General features: G+C 38.0%; 1 protein-coding gene across 2 annotated transcripts in view; it reads right to left on the reverse strand.

Moving 5' to 3' along the window:
* ubash3b.S (ubiquitin associated and SH3 domain containing B S homeolog) overlaps window positions 1-16,267 on the reverse strand; it is a 94,460-nt gene that overhangs the window by 8,506 nt on the left and 69,687 nt on the right. For both annotated transcript variants that reach the window (XR_005963037.1, XM_018227800.2), the window contains exons 4-10: window positions 12,143-12,341; window positions 9,307-9,476; window positions 7,269-7,477; window positions 4,359-4,491; window positions 2,251-2,377; window positions 1,105-1,227; window positions 70-162 (exon numbers count right to left, since the gene is read on the reverse strand). Coding sequence is in view for 1 of the 2 variants with exons in the window: in XM_018227800.2 (XP_018083289.1) it covers window positions 70-162; window positions 1,105-1,227; window positions 2,251-2,377; window positions 4,359-4,491; window positions 7,269-7,477; window positions 9,307-9,476; window positions 12,143-12,341 (1,054 nt within the window). In the remaining variant the exon portion in view is untranslated. The remainder of the gene's footprint in view (window positions 1-69; window positions 163-1,104; window positions 1,228-2,250; window positions 2,378-4,358; window positions 4,492-7,268; window positions 7,478-9,306; window positions 9,477-12,142; window positions 12,342-16,267) is intronic.

Consider the following 16,267-nt stretch of genomic DNA (forward strand, 5'->3'; position numbering starts at 1 on the left):
TCAAAGAAAATACATACAATCCATCTAAGTGTGTTTGGTCTGCAAACTGGATTAGACTTACATGCTTACCTTTTAGAATGTTGTGTGCTGTCTGGACACAGCGCAGAGATGGGGAGCAATAGACAAAGTCGACAGTGGTGTTACTTTCCAGCAAAGCTTCACCTAAATGACAGGAAAAGGAAATGAATAGCCAGGAACAGTGTTGTTATTCTTGCAGAACTGACTCGTCCAACAGAGCGTGACTATTTTAGTATACACAACTATATATATTGACAGGTTATTATTATTTATCCATTTAATAAGTAGTATGATATGAAACAGATTTGTCTGCATTTCAAAGGCAAGGGATGACAAAGGGGATGTAAACACTGGTGCTAAAGTATATTTTACTAAAATTTTGCTTGATGACAACTCTCAACATAATACCAATATATGTATGAGTATGGGTTAAAGAAACCAACAAGGACTAAAGCATAAAGGTATATTCCAGGAACCACAGAGATGGATTTTTAAAGCAAAACTTTTTAAATAAAAATGTTTTCCAATTTCTACTAATGAAGATAAATATCTAATAAGAAATCTGTCTGCTCAGTTTTACTCTTACTTTCTTGGTTCTTGATCCTTGCTGCAGGCAATTTTTGTAAACATTTTTTAACACCTAGAAGTTTGATCATATGGTAATCTTGGCAAATACTGCTTAGAAATCTCAATATATGAGATGTATTAGCCACAGTGCAGAGTATGATTGCCCGCATTCCCCACACAGCATTCCAATAAGGTAAAAACCTTCTATTAATGTTCCAATAACTAATCAGAGGACATGGTTTATTGTGTGCATAGAACCCTTCTTTTCATTTTAATATTTACATTTAAAAATAAAACTGGCAACTCTCAGAACTGTACTCAATATAAAATTTATATCCCTCAATCAAAGTCTGCTTTTATTTGCAAAACTGTACAATCGTTGACATGCCCTATAATATCTGCTGATGCTGTTTGACTTATTTACTCAACCATTGGTACAAACGATAATTGTGCACTTCCTTTATTTCTGTAAAACAAATAATACAATAAAAAAATGCAAAAAACAATGATATGTCTTACCAACAAGTTGTGCTTGTGTGCATCCAAACACAGTTATTGGAGCATCTTTCTCATACTCTCTGTAGCCCCCGCTTCTCTGGGGTAAGCTCGGGAGCATGTTCAAGTTTGTTCGTACATACCTTCCTAAAAGCAAATCACATTCTATGTTGGTGTCTGTACTGCAGAAAAATCATTTTTCATGTACAAAGGGGAAGCTGCATTGCATTCTGCTTAGTATTTTGTTTGAGTATTTTTTGAACTGCAGCTTTTGCTGTTTCACATAAAATTCTTTACCCTATCTAAGAATGATGATTCCATTTAAGCCCTGATGTGTCAAAGAAACCCACAGATAGATGAATTGAAGGAGTATGCTTTTAACTGATAATCCCCCCTCCCTAAGCAGTGTGTGCAAATAAAAGTACAGCATGTCCCCTGATACAGACACAGGATGTAAAACAGTTAGAAACCCCACAGAAGTGATATGCAGTTAAATAGCTGGTACAAGGGGTCAAGAGACTTTCAGAAGCAGAAAACTATGCAGTTGGAATGGGGGACAAGGGGTTGTTCATGGGGAAAATCAATAAAAAAAAACTCAGTGGGGTGTTTAGTTCTACTTGAAGAATACAAAAGTCTGTTAAGTAGGTCTGAAAACCAGAGCTGGTGGCATATAATTTCTGCTCTTGAAAAGAAGAAACACTAAAGCCTAAGACTGGTGTTGCCACCTTTTCTAGAAAAGATACAAGCCTTCTTATCTCTGTTCTCTCTTCCCTATTGATAAATGTACCACCTAATAAGTTAGTGCTTTGTACCCAGATCCACAACACTGCCATTACAGCTAGCTCAGTTTTCCTTTTGTATCAGCTGGAGTGCTGACTGGGGTGTGTGAGGCCCACCGGGGCTGCTACCCCATGAGCCCCCACACCCCCTCAGGGGCCCCCAACTGCCTGCTCCCTCCCACTGCCAGACCCATCTTCAAGCACAAATCTTTTGCCACGATCAAGGGGAGGGGTCAGGGGTTGTGACATCACAGGAGGGCTAAACAGGTAAAGACCAGGTCTGAGTTGGTGGGGCCTACGAAGGCCCGTTTTCCTGACAGCCCAGTTCGACAATGGGCTTTACATTACAGTCTGGCTATCCAAGAAGACATATTATGGTAAAAAGACTGACCTTTTGTATCAAAGCATTGTGACAGCCAGTACTTTCCAAAAACAACATCCATCCTTTCACCATGGCGACAGACAAAGAGACAACGCTTCTTGGGACCAGTGTCAGTTTGACTGTTTACTCTCAGAGGCTGTGAAAGACAGATAATTAATTTGATTTGAACATAATATCCTATAGTTAAACAGTGTAGATCAATTACACAGGGAAGCAGAAGGGAACATGTTGCAAAGGACAGTGGAATAATATAGTACAAAAATGAAAAGAAGGAGTTATTTATAGGAGGTCACTCTCAATGTCACAAAGGTAGAGAAGACACAGCTTTAATCTTGGAACAAGATGAGCACTTTTGCAGAACCCACCATGTTTTCTTTCCACAAAACTATCTTTTAGCCCACATGTCAGGTCAGGTCTGTTATGTTTTGGGTAGCCGAGGATGAGTAGAGTATAACAGTGCTTTATTAGCAGAGTCATGCAGACATTACACAAAAGTAAGCTTTTACTTTCACTTTTAGGCTACCAGGAAGTATGCACAGTATGTCTGAACACAGTGATATCTACAGACCATTTGTATACACACCATTTTTTGGACCCGTACCCGCAACCTGCAATCTGCAACCCGGACCCGCAACCCGCATTCTTACCCTCTTGGAACCGTTACCCGACCCTACCCGCAGGAATCTTATCCGCAGCCCAGACCCGCGACCAGCAAACCCGCAGAGCCGCCGACCCGCGTCTTTACCCGCACCCAGAACTTCTCTCCTCAACCCGCAAGGTACCACAGGTTTTTGCGGGTGGGCCGGGACAGATACTCTACCGGCAAAAAGAGGGATACCGCGGACACCACACCACACACTGCAGGGACTCCAGCTCATATGAGAGGATGCCGTTTTGTTTTTAAAAGTGATTTTAACACCGAAAACATTGTGAGTGCAATAAATTTTTATTAAAGTATTTTTAAACGCTTTTCCGCACATGCCACACTTTTATTGTCCAAGGAACCATTTGAAGAGCAGTTACTGTCGTGACATATGATTTTACATGGGCCGTCTGTGAGTATAATATACCACCAGAAGTGGAACCACAATCGTGTGGGTAATTGCCCTCACTTTTTCAATTTCTCTTTTCACCTTAGCACCTGCACTTTTTACTTGATGGTGTTGTAATTGCACTGGGTAAATAATTTACTTGCACTTTAAAAAGGCTAAAGTGGGTTCAATAACACAAGGAGGTGTGATTTTAGAAAAGAACTCTACACTATGATTTGTCTTGTTTTTTCCCCCTTTTTTCTTTTTTTGAGGATCGACCAGTGACACACTTTGGAGTTTGATATATTATATGGAGTCTATTTTCCTTATAAGGAGAAAAAAATGTACAATAATGTAGTATTTTCAATTCTCCCACGTGTCACACACTGGAAACTTGCTGAAAAGACACTGATAAAACCAGAGTTCAGCACTCAATAAACAGTAAACATTCTGCAAAAAAGACTCATCTTGCCTCTAAATCTTATGAGCTGCAGATGCATGAACATTTTCCAGGGGGAATCTTCCCTGAGATTATTCTGTAATATATTCCTGTAAATATAACACTGCAGCCAGGCTTTAGACACGTCAATATAGTGCTGTTTAGATGTTCAGATCTAGAAAAATATGTTTAATACCTTCAGCTATTTTCAAATGAAATCATGAAGAGTGTGAACAGACTGTAATCAAACTTCAAACGGGGAGGGATAGTTAGAACTGTCTATAGTTTGGAAATCAAACAAGGGTTCTCTCCTCTGTAATCAGAGCAGGCAGAATTCAAGTTGGAATACAGGTATGGGACAAAGGTTTACAGAGCTGAGCCGGAAGGGTTCATCTGTTGCTGTGAAGAGTTCCCTAGACACCTCCTTTATATTATCTGTATGGAAAATAAACTGATCTATAACTAATTTGAGTGAAAAATTCCATACAGACTTTAATGATACCAGACCCTTATTAGTCACACATCCATGGCAACTCCCTTTCATGTACAACTAGGCTACATTACACTCTATAAATATTAATTATATTATTAATATATTAATATACATTAATAAAGTATTTCTTATGTAGTTGCAAATAGATACTCACCTGCATAGGCTGACATATTATTGTAAGTGCTGATGTATCTCCCAGGCCAGGATCCTCCTGTTGTCTTCTCTCCATCCCTCGATCTCCAAGAGAACATGTGGTGGACAGGGAAGTATCAAGAAGTGAATAGGATCTGTATAATAAAGATGGTATATTATTCATATGATTCAAAAGAACAACAATGAAGTTACAAAACCGAAGACTGCACATCACTTCTGGAGATAACTTTCACAAGAATAAACTGCAGAACATGTCGCAGCAGGAAGAAAAACAACTTTATAAAGAACAGTAAAATTCTATGGCCTTGTCTGAAAGCTAAAACTGGTATGTTGGGTTAACAGTTCCCTCCACTATCACAGTGTGTTATATACACAAATGGGAGGTTCCCTATACTTTGCTGCATAAATCTGAAGACTAAGGGCTGAACTCCAAGGGACAATTCGGTGTGATCCGTTGTGCGGTGATGAAACGGATGTGACAAGTTGGAATATAATGGAAGTGATAGAAACATTGCAGGTACAAACTACATGTATACACACAACACTACTGTCAGATGTGACTGCCGCACGCTGCAGGATGCTGTGAGAACCCTGGAGGGTACGATTACAAGTGAAGGGTGCAAAGTGAAATTTCAGATGCATGTCACCATGTTTTTTTTAACCACAATGCTGCATTTTAATTTCTCCCCATAATTCCACCATAACTGCATCCATGAAGGGGAGATGTGCCTTATGCAACTGCAACTGACACATCATAATGTGCATAATTGCCCTTAAGCGCTTAAAGTTTTTAAAGAAAGAGTTGCATAATTTCTTTAGGTGTAAATACACTGTGCTACTGTGGAAGCTATACCCTTGCAATTTTCAACATGAGGTGGGATGGATGCACCGGTGTTGAGCAAAACTATGTGCAATGCAAAGAGAGATTTGGGTGCAAGTACCTTTAATGAATGGTGCAATGACTGCATCCATTTTTACATACCTGTAATTGAGCCGTCTTGTTATCATTTGTAATCATCCTAGGTTTAATGTGTTTTAGGGCAAAAAAAGAAGTTTTCCTATGCAAGAACCTTGATGCGTGCCATTTCATTGTATCAGTAGGAGACAAGAAAGCTTAAGAAAAGAGGCTCATGTCGAGTTGCACGCTGACTTGCATTTCTAAAAATGAAGTATTTCCCTCATGGTTTTAACCTAATTTTGCTGCCTCTGTTAAAAGTATAAATAAAAAATCATTGTGCAGATATTTATTTTTAATCTCGAGGCACTTTCTGCCTTTATAGGTCATAAAAATTAGATCATAAAACTGTACAGTAGTATATTTATTATAAATGCTACTGTCAAACAGGTCACACAAAGCCTTTAAATGGCAATAGGAACTTTTAATTGTTAATGTTTCTTTAAACTAAGATTCCAAAATTTCTTGGGTCAGAAACAGGGTGTCAAAAAGAATCCAGGAAATCTGCGCTACTCAAGGAGCGACAAATCTCACCCACTGATTCCCTGAGGGCCTCAAATCTGCTCGTCTGCTATTGCCCTTTTGCTTCTAACTCCAATTACAGAAGCAAAACATGGAACCAGATTTTCTCAGACTATTTATTAGTTTTAATAGAGGATTATTTATACAGTAGCTGCTGACCTTAAAGATGAGGCAAATTTTTATTGAGCAATATTGCTTTAAGACTGCAGCTCCCACAATGCTTTAATCTTTTATAAGATGGTCTGACTTGTTCAGCAACAGCTAAGTATTAAAAGTACTGATGCCAAATCTTTTCATTTATATTAATAGGAATAAAGTTTAGGGTGCCCACACAAGAATTCTTGAGATCCACCCAATCTAATTTAAACTGTGGCTCATCAATCAGAGCTTTTCAGTCAAACTAACTCAAATATAGACTTTCAAACTTGTTGATTGGGCAGATCAGGAATTCAGTATTGAAGGTATTTAGCCTCAATATACAGGCAGTGTAAATCCATTGTATAAAATATTCAAGTAGTCTTTTAATCATTGCATATTTTACTAAATTCTGTATATGCTCTTTTCACCAAGACTGGTTTCTTTTTAAGCTCATTGTAACTTCTTAAAGTAGACAATAGCAGATAATTATTCCAGTTTGTAAATGATAAGCACTCTGTGTGTGGAAACAATGAATAATGCATTATATAACAGAGAAAAGAGCAGTAAGTTAGGTGAAAAATAAGATAAATGTAGGAATATATTTTACTGGTTATGATTGTCACCTTTCCTAGAAAAAATGCAGACCTTCTCTGCTGTCTTTCTGACTACCTATTATTCTCTGTTATATTAAATCCCCCTTGAAGGTTCAACCTTAGGACGAAGCCCACATAGCTCATAACAAGGCAATACTATCTATGCAAACAAATATGTTATCACCTCCAATCTCCCCCTAACTAACCTTCAAGCTAGGCATTCAGGTGTATTTGTGATTTAAAATTTACCCAGTCTATCTCTGTTTCAGACTAACCCCCCCCCCCAACTTCTAGAGTAGATAAAGTTGAAACGTATAGGGAAGTGTCAGCATCATTTCCATAATGGGGCAATTAGGCAAAACTGCCCATCAAAGAATTTTTGAAAAAAAGATTGGGTTCAGATTAAGCTTTTCCTTGCTGTCAACAGGAATTGGTCTGGGGTAAGTCATTAGATACCAATATAAACATCAGGGCCACTTCTCAACTAGTAGTAACTATTCACTACAAATTTCACCCAAAATTACCTTTATTTTGAGCTTTATGTATTTGCCACCAGCCACTTCTCTAGGCTCCCCAAGGGGGCCAGGCCCCAGGGGTTGACCATCTAGAAACAGTGCTGGAAGCTAAATAAAACGTCCTTAAGACCCCTAGGTCCCAACATTCCTAGATAATGAATCGCATACATGTAATACCTTTCACTCACCCATGAAATACCCATGTACCACATTCATCAGCTTTTGTGATATAGTTTTCAGGCAATAGCCCAGAACATCCAGTTGCAAGTGAACTTCCATAAATCCAGCCTTCACTAGTGCTTGTCTGTTCTACTGGGGACATAAATATATAATCTCCAGGAACCAGCTCTAATTCATCATCATTCTGAGGTAAATATGGGTATAACACTTGAAGAGTCTACAGAAGAAAGAAAACAGATTTTTTGTTTGTGCAACTTGCAGACAGCTGAATCTTTAATGGCCATGTCCGTACACTGACTGGATATGCTGGAAGTAAAAGTGATGGGTGGTAAGGCTGTGTGCCTTTAAAAAGCACCATTGATTTATTAGTTTGTTTTCGTAACCCCTCTTGCCCCCATATATTAAAAAGTCTGTTAATATAGAGATAGTTCTGTGTAACAAAAATCTTGCTCTTCCACCAGCCGTGACCTGTTTCTCAAGTCTACAACTAAAGATAAAAAACTTAGCTGGTGGGATTAAAATAAGTTAAAATGTTTCCATTTTTAATGTTCTACACATAAATATTTAAATTGAAACAGTGGGAAAAACTTATATTGAACACAGGTATATAGAACACAGGTCATAGATAACACAGGTGTATGTTTTCCTTCAAAGAAAACAGCTCTGGTGGTGTATGACTGCACCTGTCCATATGATTTAATCTTTAATAATATGTTGAGCTCTCTTTATGCACTTTGAGACATAACTGACAACATCGTTTTGTCAAATTTGGCTATATATTTCAAGACTTTCGCTAAATCAATATAAATCAATATATTATTCATATTCTGCTACTATTTTCCTTCATTAATATTAAATTTAAATTTAAAAGAGAACTATGGTTTAATAAAAAGTAGGCTAGAAATATTGTACTTTAAGTTTTGGGCTTCTATACCAACCCTTGGCAACCACAGCCCTTTAGAAATAAAGATCTGTCTCCAAAGATGCCCCAGTAGCTTCCAATCTTTTTTTCAGTACACATAGAATATAAATGTCACAATATAAGACTGATTAGTAATTAATACAGATAATTATTACATGGCAGCATAGAAACCAGTGCATTTAGCATCAGAGTTTAATAATTAATAATAATTAATTGTAGCATCAACTTATATTACAGGCCAACCTCATTTTCTGCTGCTCAGAGCCCCCAGACACTTTCGAAGATGGTGACCCCCTGTTATAAGTCTGAAGTCCTGGATCATTGCTGCTATTGAGAAACTAAAACTTTATGCTGGTGCAATAAGTTCGATATATAAAATATGGCATTTTAGCCATATTAATTTTCAGGGTTTAGTTTCCTTTAAGGCACAAACCTTCTTATTGTGATAATAGTGCTGTCAGTGGTGTAACTAGATACAGCAAATAATTTTTCATACCCCCAAAATGTCTAGAGGTTGGCTAGTTTTACCAATATTTATTAAAATTGTATATTAATTAGGGCCTCGTGGGCCCCCTATACCTCCTGGGCCCCCCATGCAGCCGCAGGGTCTGCTTCCTCAGTAGTTATTTCCCTGAGTCCTGCTTATTCTAATTAGATCATTTTTTGCATTGCCTTTATATTTCATGAATGTTTCTACTTTATGGTCTCAGGATTGGCAGAACCAGGCCGTTTAATTTGTCAGTCTGTCACTGAAGGAGGCAGGACTACCTGGTAGTAGATCTATGCTTTTTGGAAGTGTGGCAATGCATATGTAACTTCTTTACACAGACTCATTATACATTAAACAGCAGGAGAGTCATAATCAAGTGAAAGCCTTGCTACAGATCTACTATTTTAAAAAGGACTTTTTCCCTTGCTCCTAACTGTCTGAGAGTAACCACAGTATGTGTGTATGTTATAGGGACTAGATGGTAACTCCCCTGGGGCAGGGAGGGATATCACGTCACGTATTGTAAAATGTGTTGGCACTATATAACTAACGGGATAATAATAATGAGCTGTCATTGTTACAGTGATATTCACAATCGTACAAATGCTGTATTTTATGTGACTATGGAATTTACCTCATGATTGACAAACCGTATGTCTCGGGAGAATATTGCAGCCACCCAGTCACAGCCCAGGTTTATGTCTATACTGTGTGCAAGTTTCTCCAGCGTGGGCAAGTGGCTGTCTAGGAAGTGGTACGCCAGAGTCACATGCAACTGCTTCTTGTGAGGTTCCACCCTCACCTCTGAAACACAAGAAAAGACAAGATCCCTTTGTTAACTGCTCTAGTACCATAAGATTACTGATGGTGAATTAGTGAACATGGCATTGAAAAGCTGGTTCCTATTCCTAGCAGCTTTCCAGCTTTCAAATGGGGATCACTGTCTGACCCCCAGCGTCGGATTTGGCCAGCGGGATGCCAGGAAAAAACCCGGTAGGCCCCGGGCCCTCATGGGCCCCTGCCGGCCCAGCCCCCCTCCCCTAATCTCTGGGCCCACAAATATAAAATTGATGCGCCGGTAAAACGTGCGCCAAAACGTTTGCTCATGCGCGTGGGGAGGCCGGAGTATCGTAACCAGTTGGCCCCCCCATGTCCAGTCCGACCCTGTTGACACCTGCAGACAAAAAAACTATTTCTCTGAACACTTGCAATTGTATTATTTACCTTTCTATCCAGCCCCAATCCTATTCGTATTCCAGTCTCTAATTTAAACCACTGCCCAGCTGCTAAGGTAAACATGTTATTATGTTATATATAATCTAGCAGATAGCTGTTAAAATTCCAAACTGGAGAGCTGCTGAACAAAACTGACAAAGCACAAAAAAATATAAAATAAAAACCAATTGCAAATTGTGAAAGAATATCAATGTCTACACTGTACTAAAAGTTAATTCAAAGGCGAGAAACCCCTTTAAATCCCTAAAGAGCACCCTAAAATATAAATCCTGAATGCAAACCTAGACACAGTAACAAAAATGATTTGTTTAATTAGGCTTCTGGTGCAGTAAGTTCATGTTTATGTTTAGAGAAAGTTTCCCTGTAAAAAATGTTCTATTTTTGGCAGATACTATTTCCACTAGATGTCACCCAGACACAAGCAGCATAAGGATAAGTAAAAATATACATTAGACTGGAAAACATGAAATCCAAATTCTATAAACAAATATATAGATATAACATAATAACAAAGAATAGGTGCATGACAATATAATGGCTGCCTGGACTATACAGTACAAGCACTCTCAGAAGCAGATTGTTTCTGGACAAAAAAATACAAATTGGACTTCTGGTCACACAGTGATGGTAAATAGGAGTTCATACCAAATTATATTTTATTAGCAAAAAGCAGAGTATAAAATAGCACCTGCTTTGTGCAGGCCCCATCTGCAGCTCTTGTTGTTGACTAAATCTTCCATCATGCCTTGCCAACATGCAATACATATATTACTGCCAGTCCCTACAGTGCTTCACCCATTCTGCCACTGGTTAAGCAACCCACTATGATATTAGGTCAACTTTACAACCCTTGAAACTATGCTAGAGACGTTTTATGTCCCCTTTAACTTTGCTGGATAGGTGGACTCAGTATAGCAATGAACACATAATCAGATAAGAAAAAATAAGACAGAAAGCAATTTGTATCAAAGAGTGAATTAGACTAGCACATAAAAGTAGAACATAACACTATAATCACTTTGTAAATGAAAAACATATGTAAATATCTGCTGTGTGTGTTCCCTGTTTTTTGTTCCTGAGGTGGATGTATTAAACACAGCTTCTCTAGTACCAAACAGCTAAAGAGCAAGATATCCACCCGTCTTTTATTCATTGACAGTGTCATTCTAAACAGCCAAAATGATCTAGCTATGTTGGATAACACAGTAGTGTAGAATAAACAATACAGCTGTGCTTTGCAGAACATTTACTGGAACATTAAGTGGAGACAAAATAGTATATATTGAAATGGTGGCATAAAGTTTTACTTGTTTAATGTTTAGGTGATATAGACCAAAAGCTTTCCGAATGTTCCAGGGGGCCTATAGCCACTGGCTATGCAATATGTTGTTACCGGATTACAAATCTCACAAACTCTTTAGTGATGGGTTTACTGATCCAGATTCATAACAATAGAGAACCATTTTTGGCCATGTCCCTATGTTTCCAACATGAACAGCAATTGCTGCCCAGGAGCATGTGTACTGGGCCAGGAAGATGAATCGAATTTCAGTGCTCATAAGTCTTCTCACACAGTCTAAGCTGAGAATTGAACTGACAAATATGGCGGGTGGTAACCCAGCCTATGCTTCTCTACATTCGGACAGGTGAGCCTGGCAAACAGTGATGTTTGAGGAAATGGAGGGATGCAGCTAGGGAAGGGCAGGGGTCATCTGCACTACAACAAAATGTTAAAAACCAAGGGGGGTTATATACTACTATGTTTTCAGATAAACTGAGAAGTCATGTGCTCTCAGTCTTCAAATGTGCACCACTCCAACATTGTTCTATACACAGTACACCTCATACATTTCTCTGCCCAGATGATTAATTAGATTAAGGTGTTACTAAACTCCCCTGAGACTTACACCTCTATATTTTAAATGTTAGCATATAACATGTTAAAGTGCTGAATTTATGTATATTAAAGTCAAATCTTAAGGGAGCTTACAGCTGTTTCTGCTGCTTCAGCTGCCGACATTCAGAACCACTTGCTGCCCACAGGGAGATGACAAGAAACAGAACTCTAGCAAATATTGTCACACTCACATTATATGCTTGAGACTAATGTTTGCTCCAAATTATAATTCAAAAGCAACAAAATTTACAGACAGCCTTAAATGACATGTCCAGATATCTAGGACAGGACAGGAAGAGGAATAGAGTAGATGAAGTAAAAGACAATTTGAACTTACCAGTCTTCACTAATGCATCTGCTGCAAAATCTGCTGCAAATATCTTCAAGATCTCAGCGCAATCATCTTTAACAAATAGGCCAATGAAATTGGAAGAGATGTACAGTTCCAAAGGCAGGGGATTCGGGAATTTTGATTTCCATCGGGAAACAGTGGTCTGCAAAGCTTCACAAAGTGCGTCTACTTTACTATCTTCACACTATCAAAGAAATTGTTTTTCAAATCAGACTTTTGGGGACAGTACGTGCATGTTATATTTTCTTACACAATGACAAAATACAATTCTATCATTTTGACAACAGAATCAGCAGCTTCTTTTTTGATGTCGCAAAATGTATTCCATAGAAAAAGCTATTTAAATAATATTTACCAACTACTTAAAAAAAACATGTCCTCACAGGCTCCCTTTCTTGGATATTGAGTTTATGCTGTTACTTTTCATCTTATTGCAATTAAAATAACACCAAAGTAACACTAAAAATGAAAGTGTTTTAAAGGAATGACAATATATTTTACTGTTGCCTTACACTGTTAAATCTGGTAAGTTTGCTTCAGAAACACTGCTATACTTTCTATAAACAAGCGGATGTGTAGCCATTGCGGGCAGCCATTCATGCACAAGATACACAGTAGATAAGTTATTCTCCTTTCAATGGCTGCCCCCATGGCTACACAGCAGCCTATTTATATAAACAATCAAATTCTCCATTCAAAGGAGAAAAAGGCTCAGGTTACACAGCAGATAGCAGATAAGCTCTGTAGAACATAATGGTGTTATCTGATATCCGTTATTTATCCTGTGCCATATAGCCTTTATTTAATTTCCACCATTGCTACTCAGTAGCTTGTTTATATAAACTATTGTAGTGTTTCTGAAGCAACGCATCAGTTTTACCAGTGCAGGGTAAACACTACATGATATTCATTACTTTCTCAACACTTTTAATTTTTTAGTGTTACTGTTCCTTTAAGGTGATTCATGAGAAGCTAACTTTTCCGGTAATGTAAAAGTCTATAGAAAAATTACATTTACATCTACTATGGCTATGCAATCTGCTAAACTAAAACAGTGTACTAAAAACAAACATGAATGGTACCTTAGGAGAAGAATAGCAATTCAGCATGCTTGCAATAAATTTAAAAAAACAATCTTTTTCTTGTATTTAATTTGGATGCATATGCCCTTTTAATGTACTGCACTGAAGAATATGTATAATAATTGATGTCCCTCAATCATTTAAAAGCAATTTGTAAGGGCCACGACGAATACATTTACTAAGGGTCAAATATCGAGGGTTAATGAACCCTCGATATTCGACCATCAAAGTAAAATCCTTCGACTTCGAATATCGAAGTCGAAGGATTTATTGCAAATACTTCGATCGAACGATCAAAGGAAAAATTGTTCAATAGAATGATTAGATCCTTTGAAGCGAACGATTCAAAGGATTTTAATCCATCGATCGAAGGATTTTCCTTCGATCAAAAAAAGTTTAGAAAGCTTATGGGGAAGGTCCCCATAGGCTTACATTGTAGCTCGGTAGGTTTAAAGTGCCGAAGTAGGTAGTCTAAGTTTCTTTTAAAGAGACAGTACTTCGACTATCGAATGGTCGAATAGTCGAACGGTTTTTAGTTTGAATCGTTCGATTCGAAGTCGAAGGTCGAAGTAGCCTATTCGATGGTCGTAGTACCCAAAAAAAAACTTCAAATTCGAAGTTTTTTTACTTTGAATCCTTCACTTAGTAAATGTGCCCCTTAATGACTAGGGATGTAGCGAACTGTTCTGCTGCGAACTAGTTCGCGCGAACTTCGACCGTTCGCGTCCGCCGAATGTTCGCGAACGTTTGGGAACGTTCGCATTTTGAGTTCGCGTTCGATTCGAATACAAGTCGTTCGACCATTCGACCATTCGAATTCCTTCGACCGCTAAAAATCGAACGATTTCCATTCGTTCGAACGATTGTAAGTATTCGATCGAATGAAAGCATTCGATCGAATGGCTTCGATCGTTCGATTCGAATGAAAATCCTTCGACCGAATGATTAAAATCCTTCGATCGTTCGAATCGAACGATTTTAGCGGGTGTTCGAAGTTCGCGAACTGTCCGTGAACGTTCGCATTTTTTGCCGGTGTTCGCGAACGGCGTTCGCGAACACCAAATCGGCAGTTCGCTACATCCCTATTAATGACTAACAAAACCAGAGCTTCTCCATATTGTCATTAAGGAAGTCACCCTGAGTAAGTTTTTCTGAATATTCATGTCATGAACTTGAAAGTTCCGAGCAGAAAACATTTCAGGATGATCTATATTTTTTACTATTTAGCATTATATATTATGCTACAGAGAACATTTGCCAGCATGTGCAGGATTAAGCTGGTATTTGTGGAGAGTACAATATAATTAATCAACTGAGATCAAAGAATAATCGTCCTATTTTTCAGTTTCTGATGCTTTGCATAATTGTGAGTCTTTTAATTATATTGAATCCTTTGATTATAAACCAAAACATCTATTTTGGTAGCCGTTTGCAGTCAGTCTGTCACATTACCGTTTATGCTCTGTATATGAAATGCTTTTGCATTGATCATTAAAGGAACGTTAAAACAAAGTTACAGCTAGATCTCATATACTCACCCACATGCCATATGATAGCCTCTTCTTTACCCTTTACCCAGCTGCCCCCAGTCATGTGACTTGTGCTCTGATAAACTTCAGTCACTCTTTACTGCTGTACTGCGAGTTGGAGAGATATCGCCCCCTCCCTTTACCCTCCCCCCCGCAGCCAAACAACAGAACAATGGGACGGTAACCAGATAACAGCTCCCTAACACAAGATAACAGCTGCCTGGTAGATCTAAGAACAGCCCTCAATAGTAAAATCCAAGTCCCTTGAGTACATTGAGTAGGAGAAACAACAGCCTGCCAGGAAGCAGTTCCATCCTAAAGTGCTTGCTCTTTCTGAAAGCACATGACCAGGCAAAATGACTTGAGATGGCTGCCTACGCACCGCACCAATATTACAACTAAAAAAAATACAACTGCTGCTTCAGGAATAACATTTTATATTGTAGAGTGAATTATTTGCAGTGTAAGCAGTGTCATTTAGAAATAAAAACAACATCATAAAAATCATGACAGAATCCCTTTAAAGGGGTTGTTCACCTCTGAAATAACTTTTAGTATGATGTAGAGAGTGATATTCTGAGATACTTTGCAATTGGTCTTCATTTTTTTATTATTTAAGGTTTTTGCGTTATTTAGCTTTATATTCAGCAGCTCTCCAGTTTGCAATTTCAGCAATCTTGTTGCTATGGTCCATATAATCCCAGCAACCATGCATTGATTTGAATGAGAGACTGGAATGTGAATAGGAGAGGCCTGAATAGAAGGATCAGTGATAAAAAGTAGCAATAACAATACATTTGTAGCCTTACAGAGCATTTGTTTTTTAGAAGGGGTCAGTGACTATAAAAAAAAAAAAAAAAATGAAGACAAATTGAAAAGTTGCTTAGAATTGGTCATTCTATAACATCCTAAAAGTTAACTTACATGTGAACAACCCATTTAAGAAGGCCAGCAACTTATTTATTAAAAAATTAAATTTATTATGTAGATGGTTTTATATTGCTCTTTGTATACAAATATTATAAAGAACACTCCATTAGTTCGTCTCAATCATTCTATAACATATTTTATCTGCAAATATGCATGTTGTAAGGTCATATACAAGGTACAATGTACATGTACATAGGTGGATAGTCTGCAAATCTTAATGAAAGTAAGACCTAGGGCACATTTACTAAGGGGCAAATTTACCTAGGGTCGAATATCGAGGGTTAATTAACCCTCGATATTCGACCATCGAAGTAAAATCCTTCGACTTTCAATATCAAAGACGAAGGATGTACCGCAAATACTTCGATCGAACGATCGAAGGATTTTAATCCATCGATCGAAGGATTTTCCTTTGATCAAAAATAGCATAGAAAGCTTATGGGGAAGATCCCCATAGTCTAACATTGATGCTCGCTAGGTTTAAAGTGCCGAAGTAGGTAGTCAAAGTTTTTTTTAAAGAGACAGTACTTCGACTATTGAATGGTTAAATAGTCGAACGATTATTATTT

This window comes from Xenopus laevis, chromosome 7S (assembly GCF_017654675.1).
Source record: "Xenopus laevis strain J_2021 chromosome 7S, Xenopus_laevis_v10.1, whole genome shotgun sequence".
NCBI classification, from domain to species: domain Eukaryota; kingdom Metazoa; phylum Chordata; class Amphibia; order Anura; family Pipidae; genus Xenopus; species Xenopus laevis.